The following is a 17,414-nucleotide window of genomic DNA, read 5'->3' as shown; positions in this document are numbered from 1 at the left end:
GAGGTCACATTCAGCCCCAAGGCGTCTCGCTGGGTCAGGCAGCAGGAAGAGCAGCAGAGACCGGGCACCTGGCGGGGCTCCCGGGGCAACGCTGCCCCATCGTCGTCATGGTGGTGGTCGTCGTCGTCATCATCATCATCATCATCATCGGGCTGGGGTCTTTGGGATTTGCACCGCAGGAGCCTCGGGCGTCCTGGGGGTGAGGTGGGGGTGGGGGCTCCAAGCCAGCCAGCCACCCCTTGCTGAGCACCGCGTGGGGTGCCTTGGTGCCCTGAGGAACCGCAGTCACTGAGCTCTGGTGACACCTGGCACGGGCCACTGAGCACACCACTGACAACTTCCCGCTGGCCGCCCCCATCTGCGAAGGGCATCTCACTTGCCCGCAGCTAGGAGGGAGTGCAGGGGGGGGGGCGTTGTCAGGAGTGGCGGTGCCGGAGCCCTCGGCCAGGCGGGCAGCAAGGACCTGCTTCCCCACCCTTCTCCGTTTGCCTGTGGTTCCTCCCCCCTCCCTCCCCACCCCTCCCTCTTCCTCCTCCCTCTTCCCTCCCTCTTCCTCCTCCCTCTTCCCTCCTCCCTCTTCCCTCCTCCCCATCACTCCTCCCCCCTCCCTCTCCCTCCTCCCCCCTCCCTCCTCCCTCCTCCCTTCTCTCCCCTCCCTCCTCCCCCCCTCCCTGGCGCTGTCGGAGGAGAAGGATGTGAGGCTGAGCTGAGCCGCCAGCAGACGCCAGAGCCGGCACCGTGGCCGCCCAGCCTCCCGCCTCCCAGCCCGCTGCTCCAGCTCCTCTCCCCGGAGCGCCCTCCAAGCCTTATGTTTCCGGAAAACTTGGCCGAGGGGGAGACGCAGATGAGAGGATGTGAGTGAGTGGCTCTGGGGGTGGGGGTTGGGGGGAAGCTTTGAGCCCTGGTGACAGGGACGGGCTGTGGCTGTGGCAGTTCAGGGTCGGGGACTCAGGAGTTTCGTGCCTGTGGGATCCCCCCCTTTTCCTTGGAATCCCCTCCTCTGCCTTTGTGGCCGTCGGGCTGGGCTCCCCGGGAAGAGGGCAGGACCTGGTCTTGCTTGGCGTGTGCTAGAGCTGTTTTCTCCAGGTGGACTGTCGGGGGGGGGGGCTTCTGCTGCGTCTTGTTCAGGGGGTCTTCCGGGCATGGTGGGGTCTAAAGGGCTTCTCCCTGTGCCTGGCACCCTCAGCGGGGGTTCGGGGAACGGGAAGCAGAAGGAAGCCCGTGCTGTCTGCCCACACCCCAGCCCTTCGTGCAGCAGTTAAGGAAACTGAGGCCCCAGAGCAGACAGATGGCCGAGACCACACAGGATGTTCTGGGCAGGGCTTCTGAAGGGCTGGGGGACCCCCGCCCCACTACCTTGACCCGAGCCAGACTCTCAGCCACCTCCTTATTTATTTGCCCAGTTCAGAAACATCAGCCTCCCCAGGGTCAGGCTACCCTCTAGGTGCTTGCCCCCCCCCCCCCGCGCGCCCCCACCGGTGGCCCTGATGGGAGACCCACCCCCTCCCGCCAGGGTTCCGGCCCGACGTGTTTGCCTGGGCTCACTTGGCCCCGGCTTGGGAAATATAAATAAACGTGTCCCCATCGTCCTCAGCCAGGTTCTATGCAAGTGGCAGCTGCTGCCCGCGCGGGCGGGAGGGGGGGGGAAAGGTCAGGGGGCCCGGTTGCACTTGATCCCATGCCCTCCCTTACCCCCCTCCTGTCCTTGAGGAACCCCGAGGAGCCGTGGAGCCACGTGGCCCTGTGGCCTCCGCGGGGGAGCAGGTGGCCTGTCAGTCCAGCCATCACCCCCACCCCCACTGGGTCCCGAGGTGGGAGAGCAGAGCCCTGGGTCCCCACGCCCGTGCCGCCCTTGGGCCTGTCACCCAAGCTTGTGAGTTGCTCTGCCCCTCCCCAAGAGTCTTGCTTCCCCCCCCCTCCCGCCCCCATCCTGGGGCAGGGAAGCCAGTCACGGCCTCACAGTGAGGATGAGACGAAAGCAAGTCTTTGAAGGGCTGTGCGAGCCTCCAGGTCACTTAGCCGTGCGACAGCAGTGCCTTCTCGGTGTCGTGTCTGCTTTTCTTATTTTTGTTAGACCCTTGTATGTAGCAAGCCACAGGCACACGTGTGCGTGGATGAAGGGATAGGGTAGATGGAAGGAAGGGAGACGGGCAGACAGAACGCCAGCATAGACTGTCAGCCTCTTGGGCCCTTGCACCCTGCAGCATTTCAGTTGTAAGCCGTCCCTGCTTGCAGCTCCATTAGATTCGAGGAAAATGGCCTCAAACTTCGCTGTGGGAAATCTTTCCTAGCGAGGCCACCGAGTTCATTCCCAGCAACGTGACTCAGGCTTTGTGCCTGCTGCCCTCAGGGGGGCCCGGTCCTGCCTCCCAGGCCCTGGAGGGCTGGAGCCGCCCCCCCTCCCCTGCCGTCCCCATCCGTGGGGAAGTGGGCCGGCCTTACCTGCCCTTCTCGGGCTGCTGGCCGCTGCCCGAGGCCTGCCGCTGCCCGGAGACGCAGGCATCAAAGCAGAGATACTGGCCCGTGTGTGCCGGAGCTCTGCAGGCAGATGGGCTGAGACCCGGTCCCGTCCAAGGCGGGGGCGGAGTGGGGGGTGACGACGCTGTGTTTTTGCTGAGCCTGGTATTTAGGGTACTGAAAATAGAAGTCTGGGGTGCAGCTCTGGCCTGCGTCTGTGGGGAGGGGGAAACTCTCTGACTGCTGTAGGTTTGTGATGGGGCTGGCTGGTTCCTGAAAGCTTCTCCCCCCATTAGGAGGCCCTGAGGCCACGAGGAGCTCGCAGAGACGTTGGGGGCTGTGATTTGGGGACACATCTGCTCCCAACCTTGGACTATCCCCGTGTGGGCTGAGGCCAGGGTGGGCCTCCTAGTGTTCATGGGGCCTTTGAGCCTTGGGCTGCCCCCACTAACTAAGTGGTGTGTGAAGGCTCCTAGCCCCAGCTCACCCCCACCTGGATGTCACTGTCTGCCCTGCTCACACATCCCCTCCTTTCCCGGCCTGACGTGGCCGGAACACAGCCCAGTCTCCCGAGGCCCCATGTGCAGCTGCGAGTGCATGTCAGCACTGGGTCACGACAGCAGGGAGGCCGGAGAGGCGGGGGGCCCCAGCGGGGTCTGCGCCCCGGGCCTCAGCCCTCAGCCCCCCAAACCCTTGACGGCAACCTCGGTGGGGGTGTTCCCAGGGCAAGAATCCATCTGCTCTCTCTGGTGCCCCCTCCACTTCTGGGGTCTCAGCCCCTAGCAGTGAGCCTCAGGCCTGGCGTTGGGGCTGCATTCTGCCTGGGGCTCCACTTGCCTCCCCACCCCACCCCCAACAGGCTGTGGCCACAGCTAGCCCCTCACCCGCCACCCTCCACCCTAGGTCTCCTGGAACATGGCCGGAACTGGTCGGCCATCGCCCGGATGGTGGGCTCCAAGACGGTGTCCCAGTGTAAGAACTTCTACTTCAACTACAAGAAGCGGCAGAACCTGGATGAGATCCTGCAGCAGCACAAGCTGAAGATGGTGAGCCACCCCCCCCTCGCCCCCCACGGCCCGCCGCTCCCGGTTCACGCCCAGCGGTGCCCACGGGACACTGCAGGGTCGACCGGCTCCACGCACACCCCTCCTGGGCACAGGGACAGGCAGGCGTGCCCACTGTGTGTCAGGTCCTCCTGCCTCCGCCCCCAGCACCCCTCTCAGACACCTCTGGGGGCCTGTAGAGCCGGCTGGGGCCCGAGGCCCGATGAGTCACCAGGATTTGTGGCTGTCAGCGCATTGGAATGAGGACCCAGAAGCAGAGGAACCCCAAGTGAGCGTCTCCCCCCCCCACCACCACCCCATTGGACTTGATGGTCTGAGGACCGCCCTGGGGAGGGAGGGACAGGTCAGGGAGCAGCTGGCTCAGCCCTGGCCTCTGGGGGCCTCCCCCACCCCCCCAGGAGCAGAGAAAGGCGGGAGCGCCTCTCTCAGCAGCGAGTAAATGGTCTCCACGGAGAGACCGCTTCCTCCACAGCTATTACTGGAAGTGAGGGCCTTTTGGGCAGCCTCTGATTTCTCTCTCTCTCTCTTTTCTCTCCTTCTCTGTCTTTGTTTCTCTTCTTCCCTTTCTATCTCTCTCTCTCTGTCTCATCACCCCCTAACCCCAATTTGGGCACACCTGTGACATGCCAGGCCTTGTCACCACTTTCAGATGTGGGGAAACTGAGTCTCAGCTAGGCTCATAAGCAGCTGCTTGAATTCAAACCTGAGGACTCATGCCCTTAATCCATGGGCTGCACAGAGGGGGGACACACACATAGATAGCTCTTCACCCTCCAGCCCACCCCCATTGGGCCACCTGCTGCTGGCTTTAAGGTTTGTGCAGCCAATCTTGGGAGGCCACGCTGGATGTCCCCACCTTGCGGCCCGCTGAGGCCCAGAGAGGGTGAGCCAGCTGCTGAGTTTGCACAGCACGTAGTGGGCCAGGGAGTGAATCACCCTGTTTGAACTCTTTTTTTTTTTAATGCTGTGCAGAATTTAAGAGCACCCCTTCCCAGTCCACCTGAGGGTCCTAGGGGGACACTGTTCGTGCCCCTGTGGTTGGGGTTGAGGCCGGCCCGTTGCCCATCTCATCCGGTTGGGCCATTCCTCTTTCACTGCCCGCTGCTGCTCAGATGGGGCCCCTGGAATGGGTTCCCAAGCTTCAGGCATTCCTTCTTCGGACCCAGGAGCTCCGCTTTGCCCTGGGAGTTTCCAGAACTCTGAGTGTTCCTGTGGTGAAGGAGGAGGGCTCCATGAGGGTGACACCTGCTGCTGTCCCTGAGGTCAAAGGGGGGCACTGAGCCCAGGCAGCCAGGAGGGGCCAGCGGGTGTCGGCCCTGAGCATCACCCCAGGCACAACGTGATGTCTTCCTGTCGCCTCCACCCCTCCCTGTGCCGGGCCCTCCCCAGCCAGTGTCCGCGGCCACGCCGCCTGGGCTATTGGGTTACAGGCATCTCCTCCTCCTTCCTCTCCAGGCTGCTGGCCCCACGCCTCACTTTCCAGGTTTCCTCGGGGCATGGCCCTGCTGTGTCCCCAGGGACCCCCCAGACTTGCGAGCAGCGTGGGTTGGAGGACCAGAGATCCCAGTAAGGCGGGCGGTGCAGCTGTGGCTTGGGGAGGTGGGGAAGTGGGGACAAGTCCTGGCTTGGCGACTGGATACCTGTGTGACCTTGGGCAGCGGCTTCCCCCCACCGAGCCTCAGTTTCCTCTTTTGTAAAGTAGAGGCAATAACGGCCCCTACCCCGAGAACTCCGGGTGAGTTCTGGACTGTCCAAAGCTGAGAGCCTGCCCTTGAAGGGCCAACGTCCAGGGGCAGGGCCTCTGTGCCAACGGGCTGCCCTCACGATCGTTGCTCCTGCTCATAGTGACGGTGTTAGTATCGCCGCCAGCCTCGTTATGTTCCACAGCCTCTGGCCCCCTTTTCTGCTCCAGGGCATTGGAGGCGCTCTCTTGAATGTAGAAATAGTCCCAGCAGGGACTCTGGGACCAAGAGACCCAGGTTCAAATCCAGACCCTGCCACCTACTAGCTACGTGGCCGCCGCACCTCTGTGCCTCAGTCTTCCCACCTCTGAAATGGGAACAATCGTTGAACCCACCTCAGAGGGCCGTGGTGGGAGTGGTTTGAGTGAGAACACGTAAAGCACTTAGAACGGGGCCTGGATTTAGGCGACCCCTGTGTTTTGGTCGTTTGACCCCCACCGGGGTCGCGACCCACAGGTTGAGAACTGCTGGTATAGAGTCTGTCCTTGGGCTGACTGAGCGGTTTGTTGGTTGGTTGACTGATTTAGTCTTTCACTGAGAGAGGCAGCTGGCCGGGCTCTGGGCGAGAGGGTTCACACCTGGATCTGCCCTCACAGACTGGTGGCCGAGGGACCCGGCCTCCCTGCCATGTGCCCCAGTTTCCTCCATGAAACAGGTGAACCAGGACCCTCGTGCAGGCTGTTGCGAGGAGCAGATGAGCTCGCAGTGTAAAGGGGGGTGCCCGCGCCTCGGCCAGCACTCGGCACGTGTCAAGTGTTGTCTTTGCTGTGCGCCCCGCAGGCCTCGGTTGGGTGCCCTCTGGGTGCCAGGGAAGGAAGCCGCGGCAGGTGCCCGAGGCTCTCCGTGTGGGTGGGCTTTCCCTGCTGCTCTGGGGAGCTGGGCATTGCTTACACGGACAGCGGGGTCCGTCCAAGGTTTGTGAGCCTCAAGGGGCAGCCCTGCCGAGGCCGAGTGAGACGGAGGGCCATCCTCTGTGCGCCCGACCCCGAACACGGGTACGGGCAGCAGCGCTTGTGGCCGAGGTGTGAACAGGAGGGGACCAGAGTCAGCCTGGGTGCCACCCCAGCCCCCATAACCCTGGTGTGAGTGAGGAGGCCCAGAGGGAGTGGGTACCTGGTGTGACCAGCCGCAGAGGGGCTGTGAACCCAGTTCATAGGGAACCCCAGCTTCCTTTGCAGGGTGTCCCTGTGTCATCACTAGACAGGTTCACCCAGAACTACACAGAGGGCGGTCCTGCTGGGCCAGCAGGGGACCGACCACATGTCCTAGACCTAGGATGGGGGTCCAGCCAGCCACAGCCTGGGGCTGCCACCCAGAGGAACCTCGCCAATGGCTTCTTGATGAAGAAGGGCACTTGGGAAGTGTGGGCTGGCTCTCCCGCTGGGCTGACCTCGAGGGGCAGACGTCCATTGCGGTCTGACTGCAGGGGAAGTGCAAGGAATGGACGCGGGGGACCTGTCAGAGGACATCAGGCTCAGCCTGGGTCCATCCGTCCTGATGGCAGCCCCCCCCCCCCCCGTGCGGGGGTGAGTTCCCCATCACTGGAGCATACAAACAGGTCCCGTGAGATGCTGCTGAACTTGGTGACCTCTGCTCTGGCCCCTCCCCTACACCCTTCCGTCTCCAGGAGGAAGATGGGTCCTTGCGTATCCCGAAGCCCAGGCAGCCACCACTGGCTGCTGGCCAGGTCCCGTCTGGAGCTCAGGAAGACTTGTCACCCTCGGCCAGTGCAAGAAGGAGCGGGGGAAGCGGGGGGTCAGCGGGTGTCCCCTTCTGCCCCGCACCAGTCCTGGCCTGAGTGTGGCCGCGGGCAGCAGGAAGCAGGATGGGCGGGCGGGCGGAGCTGTCCTGGAGTTATGTAACATTTGGCATCAGTGTTTCTCCGAGGCTTCCCCTCCCCCTCCCTTCTGGCCGAAGGTTACCCTTCTCTCCCGTCTGTGAATCCTGGCCCTGGGGCTCAGCTTCCGTGTTCCTCCGTCTCTGTCCATCTCAGCCCAGGCCTGGCCTGGCCTTTCTCTGTTGTCTCGTCCATTTGAGGCCACAGTAGCCTGCAGAGAGAGGGAGAGAGAGAATATCCAGGCAGGGACCTGCTTTCACTTTGGGGATCCTCGACTTCTGGGCTATGTGATCTCGGGCAAGTGTTTTAGCCTCTCTGAGCCAGTGTGTTTGTCTGTTGGGCTCTTTCGTCTGAAGAAGCATCACAGATCGCGGCTCCGTGCCGGGCCCTGTGCCAGGTTATCCTGGGAGTCCAGCTGAGAACAGGCCTTGGGGAGCTGGTTATAGTTTGGGAAACAAATTGACACACACCTAATTTCAGGTTGGGAGCTGAAGATGGATAGAGGAGTGACGTGGTAGTAGGTGATTGATGAGTGGCCAGGCTTTAGCTGATTTCGACAGGGTGGTCAGGGAGACCCCTCTGAGGGGATGAGAAGGCGAATCACACAGGTATTGAGGGAAGTGCGTCCAGGTGGAAGGATGACCAATGCAGAGGCCCCATGGATGGGACACTGTGCATACGACTGTGCAGGCTGGGCAGCCTTTGTGTGTGTGGCCGCAGGACTGAGGAGGTGAGGGGTGGATCTGCAAGCTAGAGAGGTGGGTGGAGTCCAGCTCTGAATGGCGTGGGCTGTATGAACAGGTAGGACTTGAAGCTTTTTCTCAAGGGTTTTGAGGATCCCCCTGAGGGTTTGAAGCAGGGAATGGCATGCTCTGATTGGCTGCGTGGCTGTGCAGATCCAGTGAGCTGATAGGTGGGAAGTGCTTGGCACATAGTAGCTGCTTAGTAAACATCACTGTCCTCGTTCACACTGACCTCCACCACCTGTTCTATGTACACTGCCCGGGTCAGAGGTGCAGAGCTGTGTGGAAGGGTTTGAAAGGATTCAAGGGACACTCAGTACAGCCCAGCCCCTTCAAACCTAACTGGTGTTGTGCGTATTTGGGTGTTGACATCAGACCTGCTTGTCTGACTGACCTGGGAGAGACCCTCCCAAGAGAGCCCGTCATTCCCAGGGCCCATGCGTCTCAGCCAGGCCCACAGGAACCCTCGTTCCCTGCAAAACTCTGGGCTTCCTGAGTCCCACCCACTCACTGCCTTACCCAGCCCCAGGCCCTGGAGTGAGTCTCCACCTGCTAAAAATAGATTGGGGAAGAGGGGAACCCTCGTCCGCACCCACAGAAGCCACTGCCATGCAACACTCCAGTGTCTTCTTGGGCTCCGGCCGAGGGCCTGCAGAGGGAGTTTGGGGTTTGGGGCAGGGCTGGGGCAGCCCTGGGAGAGGGTGGGTGGCCGGGCTGGGCGTTCCCATAACGGCCAGTGGACGTTGGGCAGGGAGGGGCTACGGCCCTCCGGCAGAGTGCTGGTGACGGAAACCGTGACTAACGGGCAAACAGACGTTTCCCTTTTCCTCCTGGTGTTTTCAGTGGCTGCACCCCAAGGACCCCCATTTGCTCTGCCAGGAGGCAGGACAAGAAGTAACACCCCCCCTGGGGCTGGGGCTGGGCCTTGGGGACTCCCTGAAGCCTGTTCCCAGCCAGGCCATGGTGAGGGGCCCGGGTGGGCAGGGCCTGCTGGTGCCTGGAGGTGAAGTGGCTTTGCCCCGAGAATGGGCTGTGCTCTGCAGCAATGTCGGGTGCTTTCTCCGGGGGCCTGACCGCGAGGGTTGGGGGGTGTTGGCGGAGAGGAGGTGTGTTTGTTTCTTGTGACAACATGCCACCAGCCAGGTGACTGAAAACAGAAATTCTTACAATTCTGGAGCTCGAAGTCCGAGACCCAGGTGTGGGCAGATCCATGCTCCCCCTGAGGACTCCAGGGGGGCTGCTGCCCATCTCCCCAGCCCTGGTGTCCCAGACTCCTGACAACTCCTTGGCTTGTAGATGCGTCGCTCCCCTGCAAGTCTCTGTGTCCAAGTCTCCCTCTTATAAGGACACCAGTCGTCGGATTCAGGGCCCTCCCTAATCTAGTCTGACCTCATCTTAACTAATTACATCTGCTGAGAGCTGATTTCCAAATAAGGTCAGATTCTGAGGTTCGGGAGGACGTGAATTCTGGGGGGACAGTCTTCGACCCAGGATCAGCGGCTTTGCTGAGAGCTGCGAGCACATGTGGGGGTGCTCTGGGCCACGTCTCCTTCCCTTGGAGACCCCAGAGAGAGCAGGCCACAACCCCTCCTATCACACTGGCCCTCTTGGGGTGGGTGCCCCCTGCAGGTCCAGTCCACTCCCTTGGGAGTCCGTGGTTGCCTTCAGGACCCCTGATGCACACTGCGTGCACACACAGACCCGAACTCTCTGCTATCTGTTCAAGCCCCCGACGCTGCCAGTTTGTGGTCATCCCATAGGTCGGTTACAGACACTTTCTGAGCCCGTCTCAGCAGGGTGGGGTGAGGAGATGCCCAAGATGTCTTCCCTGCCCTCCTGTGGCACCCAGCCCCATGCAGTGCAGAGAGGGAGCAGTCAGAGAGGACTGACAGGTGTCCCCAAGCAGGGGGGTGGGCTCCTGGCCCTGTGCATGAGGAGCCGCGCTCGTGGGGACCAGGGCGCGGTGCGGGGGGAAGTGAAAGGCTCTGCAGCGAGCGCCTCCTTTCTGTCCTTGCACACGCCCAGCGCCTGCCATGTCCGGGTCTTTGCGCCTGTGGCTCCTCCGCCGGGACCGCTCTCGTCCAGAGCCTTGCCTGGCCAGCTCCCTCTCGGCACCTCCTCGGAGAAGCCCTCCTAGATTGTCCTTCCCTTGCCCCGTCCATCTGCTCTCTGCCACCAGGTCTGCACCTTGGGGCCTCTTTCTCAGCGTGTGTTGTTGGAGGCTTTCCCCAGCTAGAAAGCTTTTAGGGGCCTTGTCTTCCTTGTTCCTATGTGTCCTCAGCCCTGGTGCAGTCGCTGCACACAGTAGGTGCCCTGTAAAGCCTAGCCAAGTGAAGTGACAAGCTTCCCAAGCTAGCCCATGCCCCGGGGGTTCAGTGTGGGGGGCAGACAGAGAGAGAGACACTGGGCAAGGAAGAGCTTCCTCCATGCGTGTGCTTCACATGTGCTGATGGCGCCTGGCAGGTGTCCCTGGGGGGTGTGGTCACCGCTCTGGCTAGGGCAGTCATGTAGCCTCATTGGGGAGAGAGGCTGCCCTTCCTCGCCTGTTCGGGAAGAATGTCAGGGCAGTCAACAGGCGAGGCTGCACCCCAGATATATCTGGGACACAATGGGAGAAGAAAACCCCTGGTAAAAATAACCGCTGGCATGTTTGGTGGCCGCCACCGTGGGGAGCAAAGGGGGAAGGGTACCCACTCACACAGCGTGTGGCCAGCTGTCCCTTGCAGCTGTGGCGAGGCCTCAGGGACTGGGAATCCCTAGGCGGACGGCCCAGGCCCAGGCCCTGACCTGCTGCTCTCTCTGTGCCCCAGGAGAAGGAGAGGAACGCGCGGAGGAAGAAGAAGAAGGCCCCCGCCGCAGCGAGCGAGGAGGCCGCCTTCGCGCCTGTGGTCGAGGACGAGGAGATGGAGGCGTCAGGCGCGAGCGGGAATGAGGAGGAAATGGTGGAGGAGGCGGAAGGTGAGGGCGGACCGGCGCGGACTGACCGCTCCCGGGAACGTCTGGGTCCCTCTCAAGGGGCCTTGACCGCCCCAGAGTGGAGAGCTTAATGGTGACAGTGATGGTGACGAGGACGAAGATGACACTGATGATGGTGGCAACAACAGTGACAATAATTGGCTGCTCTGTGTCTGCTGGGTACTTGTCTATTCAACCTGCCTGACCCCTGTGGATTTGGTCCAATGGCCCTAGTGACACCTGTTGTCTTGCCATCTCATCTGTCCCATTTTAGGAAAAAAAAACTAGTTTTGGGAATAGTTTTTTGACCAACATAAGTAAAACCGATCTATTGGTTGATAACTATTTTGCATGTTGTGTGGTTACAGCTGCCCCTTGCAATCCCAGGTGACCTGGTTTGGTTCGCACCTGACATGACTATTGTCTGTATGGGGTACCGAGGCTTGGGCACCCCCCCCACCAGGTGCCACCCAGTTGCATTGCTGCACCTGCCTGATGTGAATGCTCCCAGCAGGCGAGGGCCGTTCAAGAGGCATTGAGAATTAATCATCTCGGCCCCAGGGGGCCTGCCCAGGGCTCAGGAGGAGGGTTTTGACCACACTATGTCAGTCCCCGCTTATTAACACTCCACCGTGTGACAAGTGTTTGTAGATCCAGGACTGCTCTGGGTTTACCTGCCTCCTGCTCCTGACCACTAACTAGTCTGCCTTTGCCCCCACCCACCCCCCCGTGGCATGGAGCCCCTGAGTCCCCGCTTAGCTGAATGCCTCTGCCTCTCCTGTTCTCTCTCTGCCCAGAGCTGCCGCGGCTGGGCCCTCAAGTTTTCGGTGGTTGGAACCTTCCCTCTTCCTGCTCCTGCCTGGGGGCTCTTCTTCTTGCCCCCCTGTGTTCCAGTCCCTAGCTCTCTGTGCCAGGCCTGCCAAGAAACGCGGCGTTAATTAGCCCGAGCGTCTTCACTGGTCTGAACCCCACCTCCTGGTTGAAGAGGGAGAAGCGGACCATGTGGTCATTGTTGTCTCGGAGTGGGGGAGGGCCTGGGGTTTGGTGTGGCCTCCTTGCCAGGTCTGGTGGATCTACCTCCCTCGCCCGAGTTGGCCAGCGGCCCGGTGAGGGTCTGAAGGAGGCTCCTAGGTCCGTACCAGGAGCAGGGAAGAGCTAGGGAGCAGAAGCTCCACCCCCTCTGCAGATACCTCAGCAGCTGTGTGTGGGCAGGGTGCAGGCTCGGTGGGAAAGTTAAAGGAAACCAGACAGACCTGCCCAGGAAGAGAGCGGAGCGTCAGTGAGCTCACCTGCAGGTTCACACACCCCGTGGAGGATGGAAGAGGCGCCTTCTGTCCTGGGCGGCGTGGCGGCCGGGCCGGGCCAGAGCTGAGGCTTCTGTGACAAGCCTGCCCAAGGGTGAAGTGCCCGTTTTATAGATGAACAGACTGAGACCCTGGGGATTAAGCCGCTTGTCCTGGGGCCTCAGCATTGGCCCCCTACGTCCTTTGTCTGATCATGTGAATGACAGGGAGTGACATTCTGGAGTCAGCAAGCAGGGGCAGGAACCCCGTGGTTAGGAAAACAGGCTGGTGGGGTCAGCCCGCTTCTGCCCCATGCAGTGTGGCCTTGGACAAGCAACTTAACCCCTCTGTGCCTCAGTCTCCTCACCTACAGTCATAATTGTCCCCGTCTTAGAGATGATTTAAGGCAACACCAGTCACATGTGCAGAGCTTGGCCTGCTTCCTGCACCCATGGTGCGAGGCTGTGTGGCCGTCACTGGGTTGGTCATCCCTGGAAGGGGTCGGCCCTGCCCTGGACCTCGTAGGTGGTGAGAAGCGGAAGAGGCCAGGGGTCAGAGGGGGCCATAAAGGCTGAGGAAGTCTTTATTCAGGGCCCCTGCTGGCCTGGTTCAGCTGCTGAGGGGGAGGTCCTGGGAACCCGGAACCAGAGAAGGCCAGTGGCCACCCAGGCCATGGGGGACTGGGCAGGACCCACTTCTCACCCTCCGGCCCCCATCATCAGCCCAGGGCTGCCACAGGTCACCTGGGGCTGCTGGTGTCCCGAGTCTAGAGGGAGCAGGTGTATCTGTTCAAGGACAGAGATTGTCAGGACAGAGCAGGTGAGCGGCCCGTCAAGCCGCTGTGGGTCCTTGCTGCTGCCCGCTGGCCCTTGGCCCTGCCTCCCCAACCACACCGCCTCCTCCCTCCCACCTCACTGCTCACGCCTCCTGGCTTCTAACCCCTCTCTCACTTCCTTCCAGCCTTACCCGCCTCTGGGAACGAGGTGCCCAGAGGGGAAAGCAGTGGCCCAGGTATGAAGGTGGCCGTCTGGCCTGGGGGGAGGTGCATCCTGAGGTCCCCTGTCTTCTGCAAGGGGCCCACTCCTGTGAGCATGCTTCTGCCTGCGAGCACCACTGTTCATGCAGCTGCCGCCTCTGTGCACCCTGCCCGTGCAGTGCTGTTCCCTTGCTGTTCCTTGCCTCAGCCCTGCAGACCAGTGCACTCTGCTCACCTGTGTTGTTCATTTTCATTAGTGTTGCCATCCATGACTCTTACCTGGTTTATTTCCCAATGGCCAGTGTGGGGTTTTTAAATAATCCCACTTTACAGAATTGGGGGATGGGTGGGTTGAGACCCAGAGAAGAGACAGGAGTGGGCTTTTAAGGCAAAAAAGCTGGGCCTGGAGCCGAGGTCCCCTTGCCCTTTGTGTGTTTACACACGTAGTCATTACTCACTGTGCACCTGCTGTGCCCCAGGCCCCATGGGAGACGGCTGGGGTGCAGCAGGTGTGGCCGTTTCCTCTGGGTTTGCCCGAGTTCCCCACTCCCACTTTACAACTGTCATGTTACCATGATGATAGTGATGACCTGGGAGACAGTGGGTCCAGATGACCCAGGTGGCCCGTGGGTGCCTCTGGGTTGCTTGGTGTCAGATGATGGGGCTGCTGTGTACCCTGAGCTCCTGCCTGGAGTCAGGATGCGCCATGGGGAGCGGGGGAGGCTGCGTCCACCTCCCCCCTCGTGTCCCCCTCACTGTCTGTCCCTTCTTCGCTCTTCCCCCTCCAGCTGCCGTCAACAACAGCTCCGATACCGAGAGCATCCCCTCACCCCGCACTGAGGCCGCCAAGGACCCAGGGCAGAACGGGCCCAAGCCCCCGCCCGCCCTGGGCACTGATGTGCCGCCCCCGGAGCCGCCCACCCCACCGCCAGAGGATGCCCCAGCCCCCACCGAGCCAGCCCCTGCTCCCGAAGCCACTGGCTCGCCCACGCCCCCGGCGGCACCCCCAGCACCCGCGGCACCCCCTCCTGTGGTCCCTAAGGAGGAGAAGGACGAAGAGGCTGTGGCCGCCACCCCAGCGGTGGAGGAAGGGGAGGAGCAGAAGCCTGATGTGGCCCAGGAACTGGCTGTGGACATGGGCAAGAAGGATGAGCCGGAGGAGGTGCCACCCGCCGAGCCCATCAAGACCGAGTGCAAGGAGGAGGCCTTGGAGGAGGGGCCCGACCTAGCCGAGGGGGCTGCTGAGGCCAGCGCTGAGCCCGCACCCGAGGGCACGCTCAAGGTGGAGAAGAAGGAGGCTGGTGGAGGCCTTGGCGGCAAAGCCCCCTCGGCCAAGGGCTCAGGCGCCCCCCAGGACAGTGACTCTAGTGCCACCTGCAGTGCCGACGAGGTGGACGAGCCTGAGGGGGGTGACAAGAACAGGTGAGGGGACCGCCTGGGCCGGGGCTTTGATTTTTTTCATTCTGCAAACCCTTGCTGAGCACCAGCTGTATACCAGGGCAGCTCGGGCTGATTCTGGGGAGCGCCGTCGAGTTGGGGAGGCTGACACTGAATGGAGTCCAGACCCAGGAGTTCTGTGAGGGGAAGGAAGGGCAGTGAGGGGACCTCCGCAAGGAGGTGGCAGCTGAGCTTTGTCCAGGGGACGTGTTCCTCCCTCCCTTTCTTACCTCTGCTTTGCTCCCCGTACGAGTGTCTGTGCCCCACCATCCCCAAACCCTGGGAATGCTGCATGTTAGCCCCTATTCAGCTCAGACGCTGGGGACCCTGGGGCCCCGGCCAGAAACAAAGCTCATCGCCTAGGTGGGGGCCAACGGCGGGCCACCTAGGGCAGTGGCGTGACACCCACGCCACTCACCTCTGGGCTGCGTGAGGAATTGTTTTCTGGTGAGACGGGCGGGCGGTTTTATTTTGACTCAAAACAGAGTGGTTTGCTTTCTCTCCTCTCATCTGTCGGAAAAGTTCTGGGCAGAGCGCGAGGAGGGAAAATCTGACTTTCCAATCTGAGAGCGTCTGCTCGGAGCCGTTTCCTCTGCCCCGTGATTCACCTCGGGGGCACGTTAAAATGGCAAGTTCTAGAATATTCCATAGGAAAATCAGATGGGGTCAGCGCTCTCTGGGTCTCCTAACATTACGTTCCACAAGTAGGCGAGCCATACCGGCTTCTGCTTCCTGGGTCCCCGGCGTCCTTGGTGGCCGCCGCTGGCAGGAATCTCTTCCCCATTGGTGGAAGAAACACAGGTGGCCTGCTGGGTGGCCCTTTGATATGCCAAGGCCGGACCTGGCCAGTTCTGGAGGGGGCCGTGTTCCCGAGCTTCTTGCCCGGATGGCGCAGTTCGGAAAACAGTGCTCACACGGCTCAGCGCGCAGGGGAGGGCAGGGCCCTCGCCAGGTCAGGGCAGGCGGCTCTGAGAGGGCGAGGGATTAGCTCTTGGTGCTGCCACGCCACTTAATGGTTCCCTGGAGTCTGTTTTGGGTACATGTGGCCGGCCCAGGCTGAGGAGCAGAGAGGGCTGGCCCAAGCCCCATCAGCCCTGACCCCCCTCAGGCCAGGCCTAGAGTCCCACAGGGCACCTTTCAGGCTCTGCCTCGTCCTCCGACAGCCCCACCCAGGGACGTGTCCTTGCCTCCCAGGCTGTGCCTGGCTTTCGTCCACCCTTCCTGCCTGAGTATCCAGCATTTGATCCCCTGGGAGCAAGAGGCCCGGGCGAGGAGTCAGGACACCTGGTATGTCACGCCCTGTGTGACCCAGGCCATCCCCCGCCCTTGGGCGGGCTGGACTTGGGCCAGCCCACTGACCTCTTCCTGCTGGCGGCCCGCCACTGGCCTGGCCGGGAGGTGCGTCACGGTGCACCCTGGCCGCCAGGGTCTCCCGGAGGGGTCGGTGGGATAGGTGTCCCCTCCCCCCCCCGGGCGACCCCAGGTCCTGGCGGCCGGGCCCAGTGAATTGGGTGCCCCTGGATGCACACACAAGAGGCTGCTGGCCCTGGCCCTGGCTTTGCCCCAGTGACTTTGGAAGAAGAAACCATATCCGGCCTCCACTCGTGGTCCCTGCCAGGCAGCCGCACCGGGGAGCGTTCTTGGCCCACGACCAGAGATGGCGGCTGAGATTGCGGAGCCCAGAGCTCGCCGCCCTCCCCTGTTCCCTCCCCTGTTCCACTTCCCAGGGGAGGTGCCTGGCCACGTTCTGACAGGGCCGGGCTTCGGAAAGTCCTTTCCCTGGGTATCGGCTCTCACATCTGACGATGGGTGTGGGTGTCCCCACTTAGGGGTCATTGTGAGCATCATGGCATTCCCAGCCCCAAACAGCCAGCCTGGTGCCAGGCTCAGTAATAAAAAAGTTGCTGTCCTCCTTTGGAACTGCTTCAGGAACCCCCAAAGGCTGCTCCGAGAGGGGCCCAGAGCGTGGCTTCTTCCACGGAGCCCCTGGGGTTTTGAAACATCGTGCCAGCAGTTTTCTCTTTGGTTTCTCTTTTTTTTTTTTCTTTAATTATTATTATTCTATAAGTGATAAATTGGACCTCTGTGTGCCAGGCACCCGTCTAGGCTTGAGGGGTGCTGGGAACAGTACAGACCAGGTCCCGGGTCCAGGGAGCTGACAATCTAGTGACAGTGACTAGTCTATGATTGTGACAGCAAAGGGATACAGTGAATGTTCATGCGTATGTGAGTGACAACAGAGCTGGGGTCCGGGGAGTGGGCCGAGCAATGGGGGGGGGGACGACACTGAGGGCTGGTCAGAGCCCGTGGGGTGAGGTCTGGAGGGGAAAGCAGAGATCTCTGGCCATGTGGCCTTGTGCTCGGTGGACAGGGTCCGTGGCTGTGTGGACATGTGCTCAGTGGACAGTGAGGGAGTTCGTGGCCATGTGGGCTCGTGCTCAGTGTGGTCTGTGTGAACTTATGCTCAGTGGACAGTGAGGAGGCCACGGCAGGGAGTGGGGTGGGGTGGAGAGGGCAGGAGAGGCAATCAGAGGTAGACAGGGCCCTGTGGGTCAGGGTGAGGAGCTGGGGTTGTACCCTGTGGACACGGGAGCAACATGACCATGTCTGTGGACACTGTTCACCGACCAGCCTTCACTACCCTCCTAGCCCAACTTGGTAGCAAAAATACCACGGCCCAGTGATGGTGGGGCAGCTGAGGCAGGACTGCAGAGAGGAGTGCCGAGCACAGGCCGGGGGCGCCCCTGACCCTCAGCCCCCCGCCCCACTCTGGCCTTCCAGGGTGGGCAGTAGGGCTGCAGCAGCAGGAGGAGCACTTGACCATTCAGCAGCAGGGGTAGCTCTCACTTCACGTGTGTTTCCTCCCATCCCCCACCGAGCCGTTCTTGGAGGGAGTGCCCGTTCTCACGCCCCTTTGCAG

At 61.8% G+C, this 17,414-nt stretch overlaps 1 protein-coding gene across 21 annotated transcripts in view; it reads left to right on the top strand.

Annotated features, from left to right (window-relative positions):
- Nucleotides 1-17,414, top strand: part of NCOR2 (nuclear receptor corepressor 2) — a 182,754-nt gene that overhangs the window by 126,957 nt on the left and 38,383 nt on the right. For 17 of the 21 annotated variants that reach the window (XM_066260796.1, XM_066260804.1, XM_066260812.1 and 14 more), the window contains 4 exons: nt 3,361-3,503; nt 10,654-10,801; nt 13,042-13,092; nt 13,846-14,479. In XM_066260796.1, coding sequence (XP_066116893.1) covers nt 3,361-3,503; nt 10,654-10,801; nt 13,042-13,092; nt 13,846-14,479 — 976 coding nt within the window. The remainder of the gene's footprint in view (nt 1-3,360; nt 3,504-10,653; nt 10,802-13,041; nt 13,093-13,845; nt 14,480-17,414) is intronic. The other 4 variants (XM_066260815.1, XM_066260814.1, XM_066260813.1 and 1 more) reach the window with 1 other exon arrangement.

This window comes from Saccopteryx bilineata, chromosome 2, assembly GCF_036850765.1.
Source record: "Saccopteryx bilineata isolate mSacBil1 chromosome 2, mSacBil1_pri_phased_curated, whole genome shotgun sequence".
In the NCBI taxonomy this organism is placed as follows: domain Eukaryota; kingdom Metazoa; phylum Chordata; class Mammalia; order Chiroptera; family Emballonuridae; genus Saccopteryx; species Saccopteryx bilineata.
The sequence above is the reverse complement of the archived record's forward strand: the minus strand, read 5'-3'. Positions and strand labels throughout refer to the sequence as shown.